The sequence below is a fragment of the Trachinotus anak genome, unplaced genomic scaffold (assembly GCF_046630095.1).
Source record: "Trachinotus anak isolate AG129_WGS33_773 ecotype Australia unplaced genomic scaffold, CSIRO_AGI_Tana_v1 ptg000032l, whole genome shotgun sequence".
In the NCBI taxonomy this organism is placed as follows: Eukaryota; Metazoa; Chordata; class Actinopteri; order Carangiformes; family Carangidae; genus Trachinotus; species Trachinotus anak.
In genome coordinates, this window is record NW_027273883.1 from 28665905 (window position 1) to 28686634 (window position 20730).

The 20730-nt window shown below is 40.9% G+C and overlaps 1 protein-coding gene and 1 long non-coding RNA gene across 8 annotated transcripts in view; both read left to right on the forward strand.

Annotated features, from left to right (window-relative positions):
* hace1 (HECT domain and ankyrin repeat containing E3 ubiquitin protein ligase 1) overlaps positions 1–20730 on the forward strand; it is a 63708-nt gene that overhangs the window by 2787 nt on the left and 40191 nt on the right. For 2 of the 7 annotated variants that reach the window (XM_071468528.1, XM_071468526.1), the window contains exons 2-6: positions 3905–3959; positions 4082–4198; positions 8215–8319; positions 19490–19565; positions 19719–19850. In XM_071468528.1, the coding sequence (XP_071324629.1) occupies positions 3905–3959; positions 4082–4198; positions 8215–8319; positions 19490–19565; positions 19719–19850 (485 nt within the window). The other 5 variants (XM_071468529.1, XM_071468530.1, XM_071468527.1 and 2 more) reach the window with 5 other exon arrangements.
* LOC139612692 (uncharacterized) lies at positions 8374–10487 on the forward strand. Its single transcript, XR_011686624.1, has 3 exons — positions 8374–9452; positions 10012–10070; positions 10276–10487. It is a non-coding gene; the product is annotated as an uncharacterized lncRNA (long non-coding RNA).

Below are 20730 nucleotides of genomic sequence, written 5' to 3' on the forward strand. Positions count from 1 at the left end.
GATGGACTCAATGATGGAGGTGTAGAAGTTCACCATCATAGTCCTTGGCAGGTTGAACTTCTTCAATTGCCTCAGGAAATACATCCTCTGCTGAGCTTTTTTGATGAGGGAGCTGATGTTTAGCTCCCATTTGAGATCCTGTGTGATGGTGGTTCCCAAGAAGCGAAAATGCTCCACGGTAGCCACGGGGGAGTCACACAGGGTGATGGGGGTGGGTGGGGCTGGGCTCTTCCTGAAGTCCACTATCATTTCCACTGTCTTCAGAGCGTTTAGCTCTAGGTTGTTCTGCCTGCACCAGGTCACCAGACGCTCAGTCTCCCACCTGTAGGCAGACTCATCGCCATCAGAGATGAGTCCAATGAGAGTGGTGTCGTCTGCAAACTTCAGGAGCTTGACAGACTGATGGCTGGAGGTGCAGGGAATCAGGTGGACCATGACATGGTCAGAGTGGCCCAGTGCAGCCCGGGGGACGGCGTGATAAGCACCACTGATTGTGGTGTAACAGTGGTCCAGAGTGTTCCCCTCTCTGGTCGGGCAATTAACAAACTGTCTGTATTTGGGCAGTTCATGACTGAGGTCACCTTTGTTAAAGTCACCAAGGACAATAACTACGGAGTCCGGGTAGGTCTGCTCCACACACAGTATCTGGTCGGCGAGCGCCCGCTGTGCCTCCTGCACGTTGGCCTGTGGTGGGATGTAAACACCGACCAGGATGATTGAGGTGAACTCACGGGGGGAGTAGAAGGGCCTGCAGTTTATGATGAAAGTCTCCAGGTCAGGAGAACAGTGCTGCAGGATCACTGTCACGTCTTTGCACCAGCCACTGTTTGCATAAAAGCAGATTCCTCCAACTTTGGTTTTGCCGGACAGCTCTGTGTCGCGATCCGCTCTGAAGAGCTGGAAGCCGGCCAGCTCCAGCGCAGAGTTCGGAATCGATCCACACAGCCACGTCTCCGTGAAGCACAGGACGGAAGATGAGGAAAAGTCTCTGTTCTTCTGCACCAGTAGCTGAAGTTCATCCAGCTTGTTGGGCAGTGAACGCACGTTGGAGAGAAAGATACCTGGGAGAGGTGTGCGGAGTGCGCGCCGGCGGAGACGCGCAAGCGCACCGGCACGTTTTCCTCTCCTCCGGCGTTTCACTGCGAGAGCAACGGTCAGTGCACCTCTGACCAAAATGTCCAATAATCCCACAGATGAGTCGAGAAAAGTAGGAAAAAAATCCACTGGAGTTGTTTCTCTGATATTAATGAGCTCTTCTCTGGTGAAAGAGCTCCGGAAACCAAAGCAGAAAACTGGATTTATAAAGAAAATAAGGCAAAAAAATGCGCACCAACACACCGAGGCAGCCATCCGCGGCGCCATGGCAACAGAATTGACTGCCAATCTCACCCGGCAGGATGGTCCTCACATCTCCGAAAACACTTGACCAAATTTCCAAACAGGCATTATTTGGATAAACTGACCACCTATTCTGAATCTAGATGGTCACATTCTAGCCTGAAAAAATATCAAAATATAATGACAGTTCTGGGGAGAAAATTGTGACAGCTTTGAGCCTGGCTCAGAAATCTCTGCTGTTGTTACTATGTGTTGTCACTATTAGGTGCGAAATGCTTTCTGGGATACTTGGCTGATGTATCCTCAATTAAAGGGGCGAAGTGAGAACACTTCCGGATATTTGATCTGTACCGGGTAGATGCAGACTTTGTTCTGGAACAGTACTTGGGCTGTGACTGATAATGTTTCACAAGTCAGTACGGAGAAGAACACAGATTGAGAAAAGGTTGCTGTATCTTCAATTACGTCGAATTGCAGATGAGAAAGCCACATTCAGGCTCCACCTCTAGGTCAGCCTCTGTATAGAGGTTTTCCTCAACCAGGCTTTCTGAAACATGTAATTGTCGAGACATAATATTAGGGATTTCTGTCGGAATGCTGTGCTCAATAGGATTCTACTGTTATACTTCAAATTTCTGTGTTGCAAATTTCAAGAGTAAATTTTTTACAAGGCCATTAAACATGAGTCTTTAATGTAGAACAACTGTTAGAAAATGCTGTAAATGTCCTGAATGAAATGAGGAAACTATAAAACATTATGTTTTTGAGTCTGGGACATTTTGGTGGACATGTATTTGTTGCATCCATTACAGGTCTTGATAGATATGAAAAAAATACAGTATAGCTACAACTAATGATTATTATTATCAATGGTTTATTTTCAGATTATTTTCTCAGTGATTCATTTGTTCCATTAAATGCCAGAAAATATTTAAGAATTCCCATCACAATTCCCCAAACCTAAAGGGAGGTTCAGGATGAAAATTTGAATTTGTAGCTGTAGAAGTTGTAGTTTGTCCACTCAGTAGCTTTTTCTAGTGGTTTTAGAGAAAAACTTAAGTTTTTTTTTTCACTTATGTACTTCAAAGTTGTTTATTATTGATAATTATGGCTTAATCTAATGATTATTGTCAATATTGATGAATTTTGTCCGTTATTTTATAATAATTCTTAGTTATTTTATTTTGTTTAACCAGTGAAAAAAAAGAATAATTTGAAAAAGCCTATCATAATTTCTGAGAGCCCAAGGAGATGTTTTTTAATGTCCAGTTTTGTTTGATCAAAGGTCCACAACCTTAAGATAATGGAAACACTGAAAATAATCAAATCCTAGTTTTTGAGATGATGGAATGAACAAAAAAAGAAAAAAAAAAGAAAAAATGCTTGATTATCAAAATTATTGTAGATTTTTTTTTTGTCAGCTCTACTGATCATTTCAATTGCTGATTGTCCCATCACACTGGCAGCCTGTTACGGCAACTCCTGCTCATTGTTGAGCTTTTATCCCTTTTTTCCCTTTTCTTCTTTTAATTGTATTTTTGATCAACGGTCAGCTTCTTTTATTCGTGCACTATGGACACGCATAGTCTTGCGGTGTTTGTACTGGCCGCTCTGCTGTTTCCTTTTTCTCTGTTCGCGTTCAAGTCCGGAGACCTGGCCTGTAGCCATGGCTCCATAGTTTACACCAGAGAACAGCTGATGGCACTCCGTGACACAGCGGTGTTATCCGAGGAGAGACTCGACATTCCCCGCGACCTGAGGAGGAGGAAGAGACGGGAAAGTCGTGCCAGGAGGGAGCGACGTGCCAGGAGGGGACGGTACAAACCAATTCTCCCCTCCATCATCATGGGGAACGTAACATCAAGATAAGAAGATGGACGACCTAACGGCGGCTAGTCTGCAACAGCTACAACGACTCTAGCAACAGCTAGTCTACTACAGAAACTGAGGTCTTTTGGGGTGCAGGGGGCACTCCTGAAGACCTTTTATGACTCTGTGGTGGCATCAGCCATCTTTTACGGTGTGGTCTGCTGGGGCAGCAGCATCTCCACTGCTGACAGGGGGAGACTGAACAGGCTGATCAGAAAGCCTGTTCAGTCTCAGGAGAATGGTGGCGAAGCTATCATCCCTGTTGGAGAACACCTCCCACCCCATGCAGGACACTCTGACAGCACTGAGCCGCTCCTTCAGTGACAGGCTGCTGCACCCACGGTGTGTGAAGGAGAGATACCGCAAGTCTTTCCTTCCAGCTGCTGTCAAACTTTACAACAAACACTGTGCTCAGTAGGGTAACCACACACACACCAGAAACGGACAACTCACCACCTTAACAACCTCATGCATTAGGTACTGTTGTTGTAAATATGTAATTTTTTGTATCTATATATTTAGTACATTATTATATTGTTATTATTTATCGTTCTAAATATTTGTTATTGCAGTTTCTGCAGCTTTCCTGTTCTCTGCACTGCCAGTTTGCTGCTGTAACACTGTGAATTTCCCCACTGTGGGACTAATAAAGGCGATCTTATCTTATCTTATTCCTCTTCTGTTTTACCCTCCACAGATAATGAGACCGCAGTGTACACACTTATGCCAATGGTCATGGCTGACCAGCACAGGTAAGCTCTGTTGCATGTTTACATGCCTTTGCCAGTAGTACCAAGTTTCATTGTGTTTTTTAGTTCACATTCATGTCTGTTACCACTGCAGAGGTATGGTGAATTTGTGTTTTTGTCTTCAGAAGAAATAATGTACCTGTGTCTAAAAGGTCAGTGTCAGAATTGCTGCTCAACTCCAAGTTTGATGTGAACTACGCCTTTGGACGAGTGAAGAGAAGTCTGTTGCATATTGCTGCCAAGTAAGATATTTTCACTCTTTTCTTATTTTAGAGTAAGCACACCCTTGAATTTTGTCAGATCTCTCTCTCCCATCCAGTATATTTCACAAATTGCTACAAAGAGGTGTGGAGTAGTTGGCAGACAAATATAAGGGGTCGTGAGGGACATTATGTAGAATTACCATGCATATACAAATATAGAACCATACTCATTCACATACTATACTGAAAACCTCACAGACATACAAGTGGAGAGCTTCTACACACACTACAGAAACCCTCTCACGGAAAGCGTTTCACTTGAACCGGAAGGTGGCACGGTATACTGTGTACATTCGGGTAGCTCCTTTTCTCGTTCTAAACCAAAAACAGCCGTTTTTCGCGTTTGTTGTCACAATCAAAAAACGAAAAACAACAATTTCAAATTAACGAAGAGAATTAAGAAGAAACGGTCCAATTTTGGTGTTTGCAAATTCCCTTGTTAAATTTTTCCCTGTTGAATTGAAGAATAAAGACAGATTGTCTGGTGACACGGATGTAAAGGTACATATTTCAAAATAAAAGCCACAGGATAAAACGGCCATTCTATAAAGTGTAAAATTATGCAAAGACACACACATAAAGATCTATTTTTGCTTGATGTCTTTGCATTAAGACACAAAAAATATTTTATCAAAAGTATGTAGGGGTGGGCATTCTGATGATGCGATTCTGATGATATGACTATAAAATGCAATCTCTGGTTTTATTGTGAAAGTCCTGATTGGTATTTGTGATCTGTACTTTTCTACCACTTCGAGGGTCCTTTCGGAACCAGTCACACTTTGTGCTTAGTTCATAAGGAGTATTCGTTTGGACAGCGCTGTTATTTATATAGTGAAATACTATATGTAAGTGTTTTGATTTTCTAAAATTTTGTCGCTGCTAACCAGTTAGGCCTGGCTCGTCCTGCAGCCCTCTCGTCCCATGAATGCACTGTAACTCCACCTTGGATTGCAGCTGATGACAGTGTTTCCTGCTCTGTCCTGGTGGAGAACATATACCACTACACCAAGCTCACCGAGGCTGCAGAGCAGAACAAGAACGACCGTCGCCAGGTGTAGTCAGAACTGTCAACAGTTAGCTGCGACTGAAATTTTAAAATTAGATACTAAATATAACACCTATAGGGATGTGCCGATGGACGAATATCTCGGTGACTGACCAGCATGTTAAATATATTTGGCTTGTTTCCCCATAAATGTATTTGACTAATGTTATTATTTTCTAGTGTTAAAACAATGTTAAATTTAATATGCCCAGCCATAGTTTCATGTCGGCATCCCTTGCATATAACCGATGCGCGTGCACGCACACAATCCGACCAGATGATGGAGGAGATGGACGGGCAGCGTTAATGAATAACCTAATTAATAAACATGTGGAAATGCACAGTGGGTTCTTCCCAAATAGTTTTGTCTACAGTGACCAGCAGAGGTCCCCAAATGTTACCGAGTTATGGTTTACCCTTTCACCAAATAAGTTAATATTCTCCTATGATCAAGCTCATATTCACTTATTGTAGCTGTTGCTTGTAGCAGACACTGCAACTTTGATTCTGATATTCATCAGTTTTCAGCCATACATTAGTCCTAGATAGTGGACAAATCAATCTGCCAAATTGATATTTATATTTTATTGATCATTATCATATCGGTTCATTATATTTACAGTAGGCAACAGAGGTTTTCAGTTGTGTGTGAGAGGATAATGTTTCAGTTGTTTTGTGTGAGTGTTTGAATAGTGTGTGTAAAGCCTTTTCACTTGTATGTCTGTGAGGTTTTCAGTAGAGTATGGGAATAAGTATGGTTTCATAAGTGTATATGCATGGTAATTCTGGATAATATCCCTCATGGCCCCTCATAGGCAAATGTCTGTGGCAAATGACTTTGTGATGTGTAGCCTTGTGCCTTTGCAGTGTGTGATGACGCAGGGGTTCATAGTAGAGTTAGACTGGCCAACGTTAGCTTATTGCAGATAAAAGAGTATGGATGTGTAGGTTGTTGATAAGTAACAAGATATTACAAGAAACCTAGGTATGAATTAATTTAAAAAACAATATATCAATGACATGGTTTGTCCCCCAGAGGCATTTTGCATACACTACCAGTCAAGAGTGGGCACACCTTCTAACTAGATGTTTTTTCTTTATTTTTTATTTTCTACATTGTAGAATGGTGCTGAAGGCATCAAAACTATGAAATAACAGATATGGAATTACAACCCCGTTTCCAACAAAGTTGGGACACTGTGTAAAATGTAAATAAAACACAATGTGATGATGTGCAAATCATGTAAACCCATATTTAATTGAAAATAGAACAAAGACAACATATCAAATGCTGAAATGTTATTGTTTTATGAAAAATATATGCTCAATTTGAATTTGATGCCAGCAAGATTTAAAAAAAAAGTTGGGACAGGGGTACAAAAGACTGGAAAAGTTGTATAGTGCTAAAAAAAAAAACACTTGAATATCTCACAAATAATAAGGTTAATTGGCAACAGTTCAGTAAGATGATTGGGTAAAAGAAGAACCTATGCCGTGAAGATGGGGAGACATCTGGATATGTTGCTCCAAGCAACATATCCAGATGTCTTTTTCAGAGAAGGCCTTGCATATTTCAGCAAGACAATGCCAAACCGCATTCTGAGCATATTACAACAGCATGGCTCCGTAGTAGAAGAGTGCAGACGCCTGTCACCCATTGAAAACATTTGGCGCATCGTGAAATGAAAAATATGACAAAGGAGACCCCGAACATTTGAGCAGTTGAAATCCTATCAGTTTCAACATTTGATATGTTGTCTTTGTTCTATTTAAACATAGATTTACATGATTTGCACATCATCACATTCTGTTTTTATTTACATTTTACAGGGTCCAAACTTATTTGGAAACAGGGTTGTATGTGGTAAACAAAAAATTGTTAACAAAGGAAAATGTTTTGGATTTCAGATTCCTCAAAGTAGCCATCTTTTGCTTTGATGACAGCTTTGCACACTCTTGGCGTCTTGTCAACCAGCTTCGTGAGGTAGTCATTGGAATGGTTTTCCAGCAGTCTTGACGGAGTTTCCTTATGTGTTGAACTGTACTGGCTACTTTTCTTTCACTCTGCAGTCCAACTCATCCCAAACAATCTCAATTGGGTTTAGGTCAGGTGATTGTGGAGGCCAGGTCATCTGATGCAGCAATTGCTCACTCGCCTTGTTGATTAAATAGTCCTTTCATAGCCTAGATGTGTCTTTTGGGTGAATGTCCAGTTAAACAAATGATGATCCCATTAAGCACAGATTGGATGGCATGCTACTGCAGAATGCTGTGCTAGTAATGCTCGTTCTACTAATTAAGTGTTGACAAGGCGTATCTGTTAACTGAAAAGAATTCCAGGTGCCTAAGATTGTGTGTGTGTGTGTGTGTGTGTGTGTGTGTGTGTGTGTGTGTGTGTGTGAGTGACAAGTGTTTGGATAGCAGAAATATCAGTGCACGAACCGAAAATCTAGTTTGGTAAATTCCTATCCTTCTGAGGACAAGTAAAAATAATAAATAATAAATACATACCGTTATGTTTGTGTATGCTTTCACACATCACAACTATACACACAACTATACTTTCAGAACACTTTGAAATCCATGTGTCCTTTTGGTTCATCAAGTTTTATTTGGGAAACGGACACACCTGCTGACTGAATTATTCATATCATCAGACTTGTCTCGTGGTCATCATTCAGTAATTAGTAGTTAGCTATTAACTTAGTAGTTCCAATTAATACTGTCTCATGTGAGGTCTATGGATTATCCATAGTAGCAGGCACACTGTTTTGGAAAGAGATGTCATTGTTGAATTCTTTGAATGTAATTTTTCAGTGCTATATACCTTCAGGGAGGGAAGTTAGAAAGTAAATGAAAACGCTGTTTCTTTGTCATTGACAACACTGACCTATTGAGAGGAGGAGTATGCAGGACAGCTAAGTTGCTCTGTGTTCTCTCTGTACAGCTGTGGATCAGTGGAGTGTCTTGTTCTGCTGCTAAAGAGGGGAGCCAACCCAAACTACCAGGACATCTCAGGCTGTACGCCTCTACACCTTGCTGCTAGGAATGGGTATGAGCCTCACTTCTATCATAATACATTTAATATCTTTTTACATGTTGGCATTGTGTTCATTTTTAATAAGGTTTTAGTATTAAAACACTACAGACAAGTATTAGTATTAGTATTATTAAAAAGTATTAATTATTATCTTATAACACTTGGTCCTCTGAGTTCACCTTTGGACATTCCAGGATATACATTCTGTCAGCTTCTTGTCATAGCTGTAACAGCAGGACAGCTGCTAGTGCTCTCAGAACTAGCTTCCCTGCCAGCAGAAGCAGAGATTGTGTTTAAAACGCAATGGTTTGGCCTGACTTTCAGACGTTTGATGTCTGTCCATATTTGGTTTTGAGAGGGACTTATATTACACTTATTGGAAAGCTTACATTGCATCCTACTGTATACCTCTGCATTCACCCCTTTGCTTCTGTAAATGACAAACACCAGTGTGCCAGTTCCATTGGCAGCCATACATGCACAAGCCATTACAGAACCACTGCCATGTTTGACAGATGAGGTTGTGGTTTTAAATCCGTGTATCATTCATTCATTCGTTTTTCAAAATAAAACCAAAAATAAGAAAACGAAAAAACAACACTTTTTCTCTGTATTCGTTTCCCATACTAAAATGAAAAAACGGATAATGACTCGTTTTTTCAGTTTTCGATTTTATGCTCAAATGAAAAATGGAAAAAACTGATAACAAGTGTTTCCCGTTTCATCCAATTTTGATCTGAAGCAAGTTCAGTGAGCCGGAAATGACCGTGACCCGGAAGTGGCCGGCATGCGTTTTACCATCTTCAAAAAGCTGTCCAATCATATCTAAATGATCCTCAAGTCTGGCCCAAGTGGCAACCCACCGTGACATCACCCATTGGTTTGCGAACTGCTGTTTTGAAGCATGGATGTATTATAAGAGTTCTTATAATACATCCATGTTTTGAAGCCTTGAGTTTGCAATTTGGCCGCCGCCATCTTGATTTTTTGAAACCAGAAGAAACCATATTTGGAGAAGAGGGTGGAGCTGAGGAGGAGTGAGGGGTGGAGCTGACCTGAGAGCCGCCCACCTACACCGGCTACCTGACGGACCGTGAGAGGCTGCTCCGTGTGAATCCGAAATCAGTCATTCTCCATAAGTCAAGGTAAACTTTAGTACTAAGTGATAACTTACTGTTAATAGCTGACTACATGCATGACCACATGTGGAAAATATTACACACAGGAATGTAATGTACACACAGATAATGAAATGTTATTGTAACTGAAGTTACTGTGTGCTAGCTTACACACAGAGTAAGCTAACCTTATGTGAGCTAACTGTAGAGTAGCAGTAGTATAACATCTTGTGGTGAAACCATAGACTGTAAATGGTGAAACACTTTACTGTTGTGTTTTAAAACTGGTTCTGTGAATCAAAGGTTATTGCTTGACTTCATGAGTGATAACGATGGCTGTCATCGTTATCACTCATGTTGTCGGTGTCGTTAAGTTACAAAACGATAACGTAATTACAGTGAACTGTGCTGGAGACCTCCAGACCCAGCACATCAATTAATTAATATTTATTCTCACAGTACAATCGATTGTCATGTGACTGTGCGTTGATATTAAGTGTGGTTCACTGTTTTTAGTTTTTCGTTAATTTCATCGTTAAAAACGGGCGTCAAAACATCTGTTGGAATTATTCTTTCTCTCTTTCAGAATAAGTATCAGTTTGCTCGGATTGATTATTGCATCTGCACCCACTCAATGCCACTGAAGTGAGTATTAGTTTCTATTATATTATATATTGTAAAACAGTACAGTGGTTTTTACAACTAGCTGGAGGGAGTACTGTATTTTCAGATAACTGTGCAGAGTTCTAATAAGATAATAATCTAATAAGAGTGCTTCTTATTTTACCTTTTTCCTGCTAGAATATCATACATATCTCACTATTACAATGTTTCTTTCCATCTGGCCAAGGTCTGGATCATTGGGGACAGCTACGTCCATCATGGAGCCCAAAGAGCTACAGAGACCACGGGGATCAACCTTGGTGATGATGGTGTCTCCGTCCATTATTTTGGCTGGGGAGGTCTGAAGGGGAAGCTGTCTAACACCTCTACTACTTGTTGCTAAAGATGAGGGATTGAACAATTTATTATGCAAACTTGTGACAGTTCACCTTTACCTTGAGCCACAAAAGTATTTTATTTTTTATAAAAGTTACTGAATTTAGTAAAAACTTTTTACATACTTTTCCAGTATTGGCGATGGTTAATGATTTTGTTGAAATTGATGATTTTTAAAAGGTGCAATAAAAGTATTTATGAATCTCTTGGTATAAGTTTGTTGATGGTTTTATGGTATAAATTTTGACAATCCTAGAACATTGACAATGGAGGATCAAAAGCCAGATATTTTAGTTTGTGCTTTCCATGTGTTTTATGTTCTTTATGTACTTTATGAATTATCAACTTCAATGACACTGAACACTCATTCACCAAACTGTACTGTTAAATACATCACAAGGTGTATGGTAAATCTGGAAAACCCAGGCAATACTTCTGTAGTTCATAGGAAATGCTCTCAGTACTCTTTAATCACAGTAGGTTTATTTAAGATTCCATAAACAAAACTACAATCACAAATTAGAAAAGCACATTAAACACATTTCGATGACAGTAACAGCAGATATGAGTAAAACTACTGTGCATAAGCTGTACTTCACTATACAAAAGAAAAACCATAAAAGGACATAAAACATCAATTTCTTTACTGCTTACTTAACCTGACTTTTAAAATCTCACTGTCAAATCTGCAGTACACACCAAAGATTTTGGAAGGCTAATATTTCTGAAGTGGTGACAGCAGCACACATCTGTTACAGGAGTCACATTCTGCTCCTGGTTGCACTTCTGGTTTGACAGTGCCAGCTGTTGTCCAGTGAAGATCCTTTAAATGTCAAATTGGGAAATACTTTCATTTGTGAAAGTGGTGACTAGAGTAAGGCTAGAGTAACACCAAGGACAAAGAATATTAAATTTCTACAGAACTGGTCTGGCTTTCCATCAGAGGCACCTGAACTGGAAGTGGTTTTCTAGCATCATCATCACCATCCATTTGAGAACTAAGGATGTTGTCCATGCAGCCTCCTTTCTCCACAGCCAGATGAATGGAAACAAATACTGTGCTCCATACATGAGGTCCTCCTTCTGTTGGCAGTGGTCCTTCAGTTTTCAGTGTAGATACCTTTCAAATCACAGTAAAAGACTAGTTCAGACATGATGGATCAGTTAATCACATACATAAACCAGCTGTCAGGATAACTGCATGAATGTCTACTTCAGTTGAGGACTATTGTGTTTGCACTTACAGCATCAAATGAATGAACTGCTACATGTTATGTACTAATGTTGTTTTCTACATTGTGTATTATACATAACTCCTAACTGTATTGTGATGATGGGAGTGAATGAACAGAACTTCTACATAGAGACTTTAATGTATGTCTTTTGTGCACAACACATCAACACACCACAGTTAACACTTGACTTCACGGCGACATAATCTGTAGGATACTTCAGATTATGAGCATATCTGATTGTCCAGTAATAAGAATATCTGGGTCGAATAAAAAGGACAGATCCAGTAAATGCTATTGTTACTATCTGCCGCTTGTGAACTGAGGATCTGATCAGAAATGTAGTGTTGTCTTCTGTTGTTCCAGTCAGCATCACTTACAGCCTACATGTTAACCACATTTAAATTACGTTAAGGTTAAGTTAACCTGAACTTTCACAACATCCAAACTAACATTTTAAGAACTTGCATTAATGGAGCTCAATATGAGCCCAACACACTAACGCAGTACACTTCGACTGGATCCCGTGTTCCAGAAACACAATAATAACGTTGGTACCTTAACATTAGTTATATGCACATTTTAGTTGGGCTTTTAACATTATATTCAAACATGTATTAACACCTCTAGAGTAAACACAGGTCACCATCCCGGAGGAGTCAGGTCCTGTTAGCATAGAAAACGCTTGGTAATCAGCTAGCGCTAGCTAGCCAGCTGGGTTAGCAAGGTGTATTTGTAATTTATCTACACTACGATATCAATTGGAAACTGGGATGCTAATTTTGGCTAGCGAAAACAAGCTTAAGCTAAAAAATAAAATGTACTTACCGTATGATCTGAACAGCCGATTCCTTAGAGTGTCTCTTGGTTCAACCAGACGCTGAACAACGCCGACATTTTAGGTGAACAAAAGGGTAAAACTAATTTTCACGCACTGAAAACACGATGGAAGGTCTGTGTAACTGGATGTGGAAAACTCCAGGACGAAAACACTTCACCCAAAAACAAGTTCACGGCTAATTCAACATCGTTGGTTCTGTGAGAAGGGACTGCTCTTGATTGACAAGTGACATGTGTCAATCATACGTTAGCCACGCCCCAATGCATACCCTACTTTATCGTCTATTTTAAATTAAATGGGACTATAATTTTAAAAATGAAGTATTGAAGAACACTTGAAACTAGCGATTGAGACCATAAACTCGTTATGAAAACGTTTACTGGGGTCATAAACCAAGTGAGAAGTAGGGTCATTTTCTCATAGACTTCCATACAATCAGACTTCTTTTTGTAACCAGTGGTGTCGCTCCCTGATGGTCATTGGATAGAATGCAGGTTTAAGGCACTTCCGCATTGGCTTCATTTTCCGGAGCCGGCGTTGACGTCCATTTTTATCATGGATGTATACATCCATGGTATTTTTATTTACAGTCTATGGGCCGGCCATTATGTTTGTTTTGCGGACTCTCGCAGTAAAGGCAGGGACGGCCACTTCCGGGTCACGGTCATTTCCAGCTCACTGAACTTGCTTCAGATCAAAATTGGATGAAACGGGAAACGCTCGTTATCCGTTTTTTCCATTATTCATTTGAGCATAAAATCGAAAACTGAAAAAACGAGTCGTTATCCGCTTTTTCATTTTAGTATGGGAAACGAATACAGAGAAAAAGCGTTGTTTTTTCGTTTTCTTATTTTTGGTTTTATTTTGAAAAACGAATGAACGAATGATACATGGATTGTTTTAGGTGATGAGCTGTTCCTTTTTTTTCTCCACACTTTCCGTAATTTTGATAGAGGTTGATTTTTGTTTCATCAGTCCAAAAAATTTTGTTCCAGAGCTCCCATGGTTGCTTTTTGTATGCATTTATGAACTGCAACCTGACCTTTCTGGTTTTGAGGCTTAAACGAAGTTTTCATCTCCTGGTGAATCTTCTGAGGTTATGGTCATGAAGTCTTTAATAAGGAGTAATACGCTTACTTCCTAGAGAGCATTCTTGACATCCGCAGGACTAGCCTAGATAAATAGATAGATAGATACTCAAGCAAATATTTATTAGTAAAGCTAATATCAAGCACTACTAAAAAAGAAAAAAACATAAAATAAAAATACTGATTCCAAAACAAAAAGCATTGTGTTTATTTAGTTTTTCCAGTTACACCAGCTATACAATATTTCAGAGCACGGACACTGTAGACAGACCTGTTACCTGTCCAGCATGGTGCTGTTAAACCAGAAACACGGCAGCTACACTGTGCACAGGGAAGAAAGAGTCAGCATAGCTTCGAAATAAGTTTTAAAAACATGCAATCATTCATCATTCAACTGAGGTAGAGTGTCCCCTTTTCTTTTCTTATGTTTAATCCCCCTTCTAGTGAATGATGCCATCTACATCATTAATTGTAAAAAAAAATTGATCACATCTACTCACTGTGTCCCCAGTTGTGAGGACTTTACTCCAGTCTCTGCTTTTCAGACCTGCCTTGAGATGTTGCTGTTGACTCTTTGGGATTATATAATGACAGGATGTGGTTTTAAATGAGTTTGAGAAAAGTTGTTTCGTAAGCTTTCTTGAGAAATAATTGCTTTAAAATAATCCTTTATTAGTCCCACAGTGGGGAAATTCACAGTATTACAGCAGTAGACAGTGCAAGAGAAAAAAACTGCAAATAATAAGAATACTTAAAAAAAAGATAAATAATAGATAATAATGTAATATGTACAATTGGATATTTACAAAATATACTACAACAATTTAAGCAGTTAATGGATAATACACAGTTGGTGTGTGAAGTTATTGTGCATGGTGAGCTGTCAGTCTTTGTCATGTGTGTTGTCTACTGAGTGCAGTGTTTGTTGTACAGTCTGACAGCAGCTGGAGGGATAGACCTGCAGTATCTCTCATTCGCACAATGAAGGAGCTGCTCAGTACTGTTGGAGTCTCTTGCAAGGGGTGGGAGATGTCCTCCAACAGGAAGACAGCTCTGTTTTTTCCAGCATTGATCTGGAGGTGGTTCCGTGAGTGAGCGGTAATGACAGGTGGAGCGAAACAACAGCTCTATAGGTTTTATCCATTAGAAATAGTAAAATATTTTCAGCTTCTTATGAAACAGTGTCGGAACTCATTAGACTGTTGCAGAGGATGTCAGTAGAGTAGACAGTCCTTCAATGTGGCCAGGACACATTTGAGTTCATACTAGGGGTTGACCAATTATTCGCCTGGCCAATTATTGGGGGCAGATATTAGGCATTTTGCCGATTATCAGTATCAGCATTTTATTTCAAAGATCACCGATATTATTAAGTAATTAAAAAGTGCACTAATGTGGCTTGCTCTCAAGCCGCTGCTTCATTTAATGTCCTGCCCACAACAATCTCTGATTGGCTAGATGTCATACAAGTAATAGCCAATCAACGCTGAAGCCTTGCTGTCACTCACACGACACTCACACAGGAGCGCAGCAGGAAGACCCAGGGTGGAGAAGAGGAGAGAGTTTGGCTGAGCATGTAAAAAGTTTAAGTATTAATACAAATTACTGGCATTTAAACAAAGTTTTGTGTTGGAGATTGTAAAATTCTAAATTTTCTCTGTTCTCCAGTTCAAATCTGGTGATATGTTTTGAGCAGGTAGATTGGTGGAATCTGTCCACTGAATTGTGTGTCAGGGTGCAGGTTGGTCCAACCGCACTTCAAGTTTGAGGTCTATAAGGTTCAGTCCAAAAGGGCTAGGCTAGAATCCAATCTCAACAAAAAACCTGACCTATAAACAACGTTAATATAAAATTACATTGAAGCTTCAAGTTTAACGCATAAATATTACTCATCTATCAAATAAAGCTTAATTATATACTTGTCTTCATATTCTGCTTCTACTTCTGTTGCACAACTATTTGGATAAAGCATTCCAGTATACACGATTTCACCAAATCACATTATTAAATTAAATTGATTTGTTTCAAAAAGTTAAAACATACTGTAATAACTCATCAATGGTAGGCAGTCAATTTCAGGCTATGTTGTAGTATTGACAATTAGCTCAACTTCTCCAAGAAACATACTAACAGTAACTTAAATGCCATCCAGCAGCATTAAAACACACATTACAGCACATAAAACATAAACAAAATACCAATATGAACCATACTATGGTCTTGTAAATATGCCAATACAAAAAACATAAGCATTATTTAACTTCAAACTGTTAAAAGAGACAGTTTTCACATAGCTAGCACCATTAGCATAAGTGAATGGACTTTCCAATGCAACAGGTTAGCATAGTGACTAGCGTGACATTAGCTTCCCAGCTAGCGGCCTTCCATAGGCTACTACAGAACAACTCACCAGTGCAAGGCACCGAGAAGCAACAGAGAAAAATGGCTTCATGCCTCTATTCTCGGCTGCAACAGTGTCCAATTCTTTTATCTGCTTTGTAACCTTAGGTTTTTAACATAAAGTATGTATTACTGACATGAAATTATGTTTTGGAAGAGTTATTTCCATGAATTGACTAATTATCTTACCGCGCGGATTCGACCATGTTTCACCCTTGACAGAGTCACAACAGAGACTGGCGCTATGCCCTTTCACCTTAGAGCGCAACCAAGCGGGGATGAACCAAGGCAGGATAAACAAGCTTATTGGTCAATGTTAAGAAATATTAGAGCAGACACTGGTTAGTCTTAAAAAGTATGAAAGATACATTTCTTTTACCCAAAATATTTTTTTCTAATATTTTTACATTTACTATGATGGTTTATAACAGGTTTTAACTTCTGAAGTATTTATTTTAACCACAGTATTTATTAATTAGTGCTTTCTTTACAGTTGTCTGTTTTTATATTTACATCGTTGTCTTTACAAGCAGCTGTTGTTCAGTTAAATTTTTCATGTTAATGCTACAACTGCCTTTGCTTTCCTCGTTAGTAATATTTTCTGCAACTAATCAGGTGAGCACACCTGAGAATAGACTGTAATCAGCTTCCTGTTTACACTGGCTCGTACATGCCCAGTGTCCATGAATGTGCACACATGTATGCGTTTTCATTCGAGTTAGTATGGACACAGATTGTTTCTGCTTTGGAGCTAAAATGCTTGTCTGGACGGAGATCGTTTTCGTTTTAAAACGCCATTTTAAAAGTGAGGATGTGACCCCTCCAGACTGCTGACATTGTTCTGCTGCAGCTGGTTCTCCATCCTCCTCCTGTTGCTGTTCTTCCCTGATGGTTCTCCTCAGCTCCCTCTGTACATCCTTCAGCTCCTCCTTGTTACCTGACCTGAACCTGAAGGCTCTCTTTTTCTGCTTGAGAAGAGCCTTGATTTCAGGAGTAATCCACGGTTTATTGTTTGAGAAGCACCGTAAACCGCATTTTCCAAACAGAAGTTAATGTTACATCAGAACCCCCCTCCTCCCCTACCAAAGGAACGTCTCTCTCTATCCTGGAGAGAGATGTCAACAGGCTTTTTAAGAAGCAGAACCCCCGCAAAGCAGCCGGTCCTGACTCTGTCTCTCCATCATCCCTGAAGCACTGTGCTGATCAGCTGTCTCCAGTGTTCACAGACATCTTCAACACCTCACTGGAGACCTGCCACGTGCCAGCCTGCTTCAAATCCTCCACCATCATCCCTGTCCCCAAAAAACCAAGGCCCACAGGACTAAATGACTACAGACCCATTGCCCTGACCTCTGTGGTCATGAAATCATTTGAGCGCCTTGTCCTGTCCCATCTCAAATCCATCACTGACCCACTCCTGGACCCCCTGCAGTTCGCCTACAGAGCCAACAGGTCTGTAGACGACGCCGTCAACATGGCTCTCCACTTCATCCTCCAGCACCTGGACTCCTCAGGGACCTATGCCAGGATCCTGTTTGTGGACTTCAGCTCTGCCTTCAACACCATCATCCCGGCTCTGCTGCAGGACAAGCTCTCCCAGCTGAGCGTGCCTGACTCCACCTGCAGGTGGATCACCGACTTCCTGTCTGACAGGAGGCAGCACGTGAAGCTAGGAAAGCACGTGTCTGACTCCCAGACCATCAGCACTGGACCCCACAAGGCTGTGTTCTTTCTCCTCTCCTCTTCTCCCTGTACACCAACACCTGCACCTCCAGCCATCAGTCTGTCAAGCTCCTGAAGTTTGCAGACGACACCACTCTCATTGGACTCATCTCTGATGGCGATGAGTCTGCCTACAGGTGGGAGACTGAGCGTCTGGTGACCTGGTGCAGGCAGAACAACCTAGAGCTAAACGCTCTGAAGACAGTGGAAATGATAGTGGACTTCAGGAAGAGCCCAGCCCCACCCACCCCCATCACCCTGTGTGACTCCCCCGTGGCTACCGTGGAGCATTTTCGCTTCTTGGGAACCACCATCACACAGGATCTCAAATGGGAGCTAAACATCAGCTCCCTCATCAAAAAAGCTCAGCAGAGGATGTATTTCCTGAGGCAATTGAAGAAGTTCAACCTGCCAAGGACTATGATGGTGAACTTCTACACCTCCATCATTGAGTCCATCCTCACCTCCTCCATCACCATCTGGTACGCTGCTGCCACGGAGAGGGACAATAACAGACTGCAGCGTATCATCCACTCTGCTGAGAAGGTGATTGGCTGCAATCTTCCATCCCTCCAGGACCTGTACGCCTCAAGGACTCTGAGGCGTGCAGGGAAGATTGTAGCTGACTCCTCCCACCCTGGACACAAACTCTTTGAGACACTCCCCTCTGGCAGGAGGCTGCGGTCCTTCAGGACCAAAACCTCTCGCCACAAAAATAGCTTCTTCCCATCTGCTATTAGCCTCATCAACAAGGCTAGAGAGCCCCACTGTTGCTGATCAATTGCACCAATCACCAGAAAAAATTCCTTGTATGTGAAAACATACTTGGCAATAAAACTGATTCTGATTCTGATTCTGATTCTGATGTAGTCTGATTTGCAGTGTTTCAGACTGTTGATGTGGTCATCACAAAGAACTTCCCACACAGTACTTTGTGATGACCACACACAGAGTAAAACAGTACTTTTAAGTCTCTTGAGCCTCATCGGACCATCTTTTCACTGTGCAGGTGACTGCCGGCTGCCTGTGTACAAGAGGTTCATACACAGGGAGGAGGTGCACCAGGTTTTGATCAGATCTTCCCAGGGAGGAAGAGATGAAGAGTTGTATGCCTCCTTTGTGTTGATATAGTCCAGTGCTTTACTGTCTCTGGTGGGGCATGTAACATACATATTACATTGAGCGACCTTAGCTCAGGAGGTAGAGCAGGTCATCCACTAATCAGATCAGTGGTTCGATCCCCGGCTTCTTCAGTCCTCCTGTTGAAGTGTCCATGGGGAAGATACTGAACTCTATTAAAAAGGAGTAATGAGATCCATTTTGACCTAAAATGCTGCTATCTTTGTGGAAGATTTCCAAAATCAACAAATGTTTGTTAATCATCTATGATGCAACAAGAAAATAAAACTGTGCATCCTGCTCATAGCTCAGCTTTAAAATCACAGTGCACTATGGAGCGTCTCTCTTGCTGTACACTGCTGTTTTGCCAAGTTAGCAAAGTAAAGCACCTGAGCTGAGAGTCTCAGCGCAGCAAACAGAGACAAGTCGTGCTGCCCTGCGTGATGTTGTCCTGTGTTGCTCTGCACTTTCAATCACCCTTCCCAACTTCCATTACAATTCGTTTTGTGGTCTCTGATTGTAAAGTTTCGACCTGCCATGCGGTTTGCCTGTATTGCTCTGTGTAAAGTTCAGTGAGTTGACTAACAAAATGTGTGTAGACTCATTGTCTTCATGGTCTGTGATGATACTGGTACTAAACACTTTCCTTCACTGTTCCCTCAGACAGAAGAAGTGTATGGGCAAACTATTGGAATATAATGCAGATGTCAACATCTGCAACAACGAGGGACTGACTGCTGTGAGTAGACTATAATCCTGGTTCATGTTGTACTAAATGTCTCAAAATCATTGTATTCCTTATTACTTATCAAATGATTGCAGTATTATCTAAGTGACTGGTGGTTAATTAACTCCTGTAGTCAGTATAGTGACTGTCCGTTTGAACCTGCAGATCCACTGGCTGGCAGTGAACGGGCGGACAGAGCTCCTTCATGATCTGGTCCAGCACGTATCCAATGTGGATGTAGAGGATGCCATGGGACAGACAGCTCTACATGTAGCCTGTCAGAATGGACACAAAACTGTGAGCCAATTAGAAATTGCACATTATATATAATATATTAAAAGATATTATATGTAACGTTACCCACGCTAATTAGAGCATGGGACTCAAAGCTTGGTAATGCTTGACAATGGATTTTGGTTTTTGTCTTGATCAGTCCTGGTTCAAGTCATGTTAGTCCAGTTGAGTGTTAGATTAGCATGGCTTCTAGGAACAGTGCGAATAGTAATAGTTGACAGGCCGCAAAGTCTCTGTGGGAAATGTATTTCCTAACTTCTTTTGTGTTAGCTCACAATATTTTTACATTCCCTGCTTGTACTTGTCACTGGTGCTGTGGAGACAAAACACAACTTGGCTACAGTTGTAGCTGTGATTGTGACTGGCTGGCTAGTCACACACACAGATTGTGTGTTCAGGAATGGCTTCTCCACAATGCTTAGCGACCACATCCCGTTCATTTCACTGCACTTGCAGAGGCCCTGCAATACTAAATACATAGAGTATTTCCTCAAATAGTGACTGGAGCATTTGTTTCCCACAACTGCAGAAGGTAACAGGCCTTTATTTTAGGCAGGCTTTTATTAGAGGCAGGCCTTTATTTCTAATTATCCCCGTACTGCATTATGCTGCTAATACAAACTGAGCCATATCTGTAAGTGTTTCAAATTAAAAGCCCTCTAGTGTGTCTGTGGACAGAAAACAACTATTTCTTGCATATCTTGCTTCTTGAAGTTATACCACAGTGTTTCCCATACATAGACCATTGAATGGAGACCAACTGCCACAGAATGATTCCGTTTTTTGTTTTTTTTCCCCTTGTTATTGTTTTCCCTCTAGTCTATGCTCTCAACGTAATATCGTTCCTTTCATTCATCTCCGCATAGCGCTCTTTCTCTGTCAT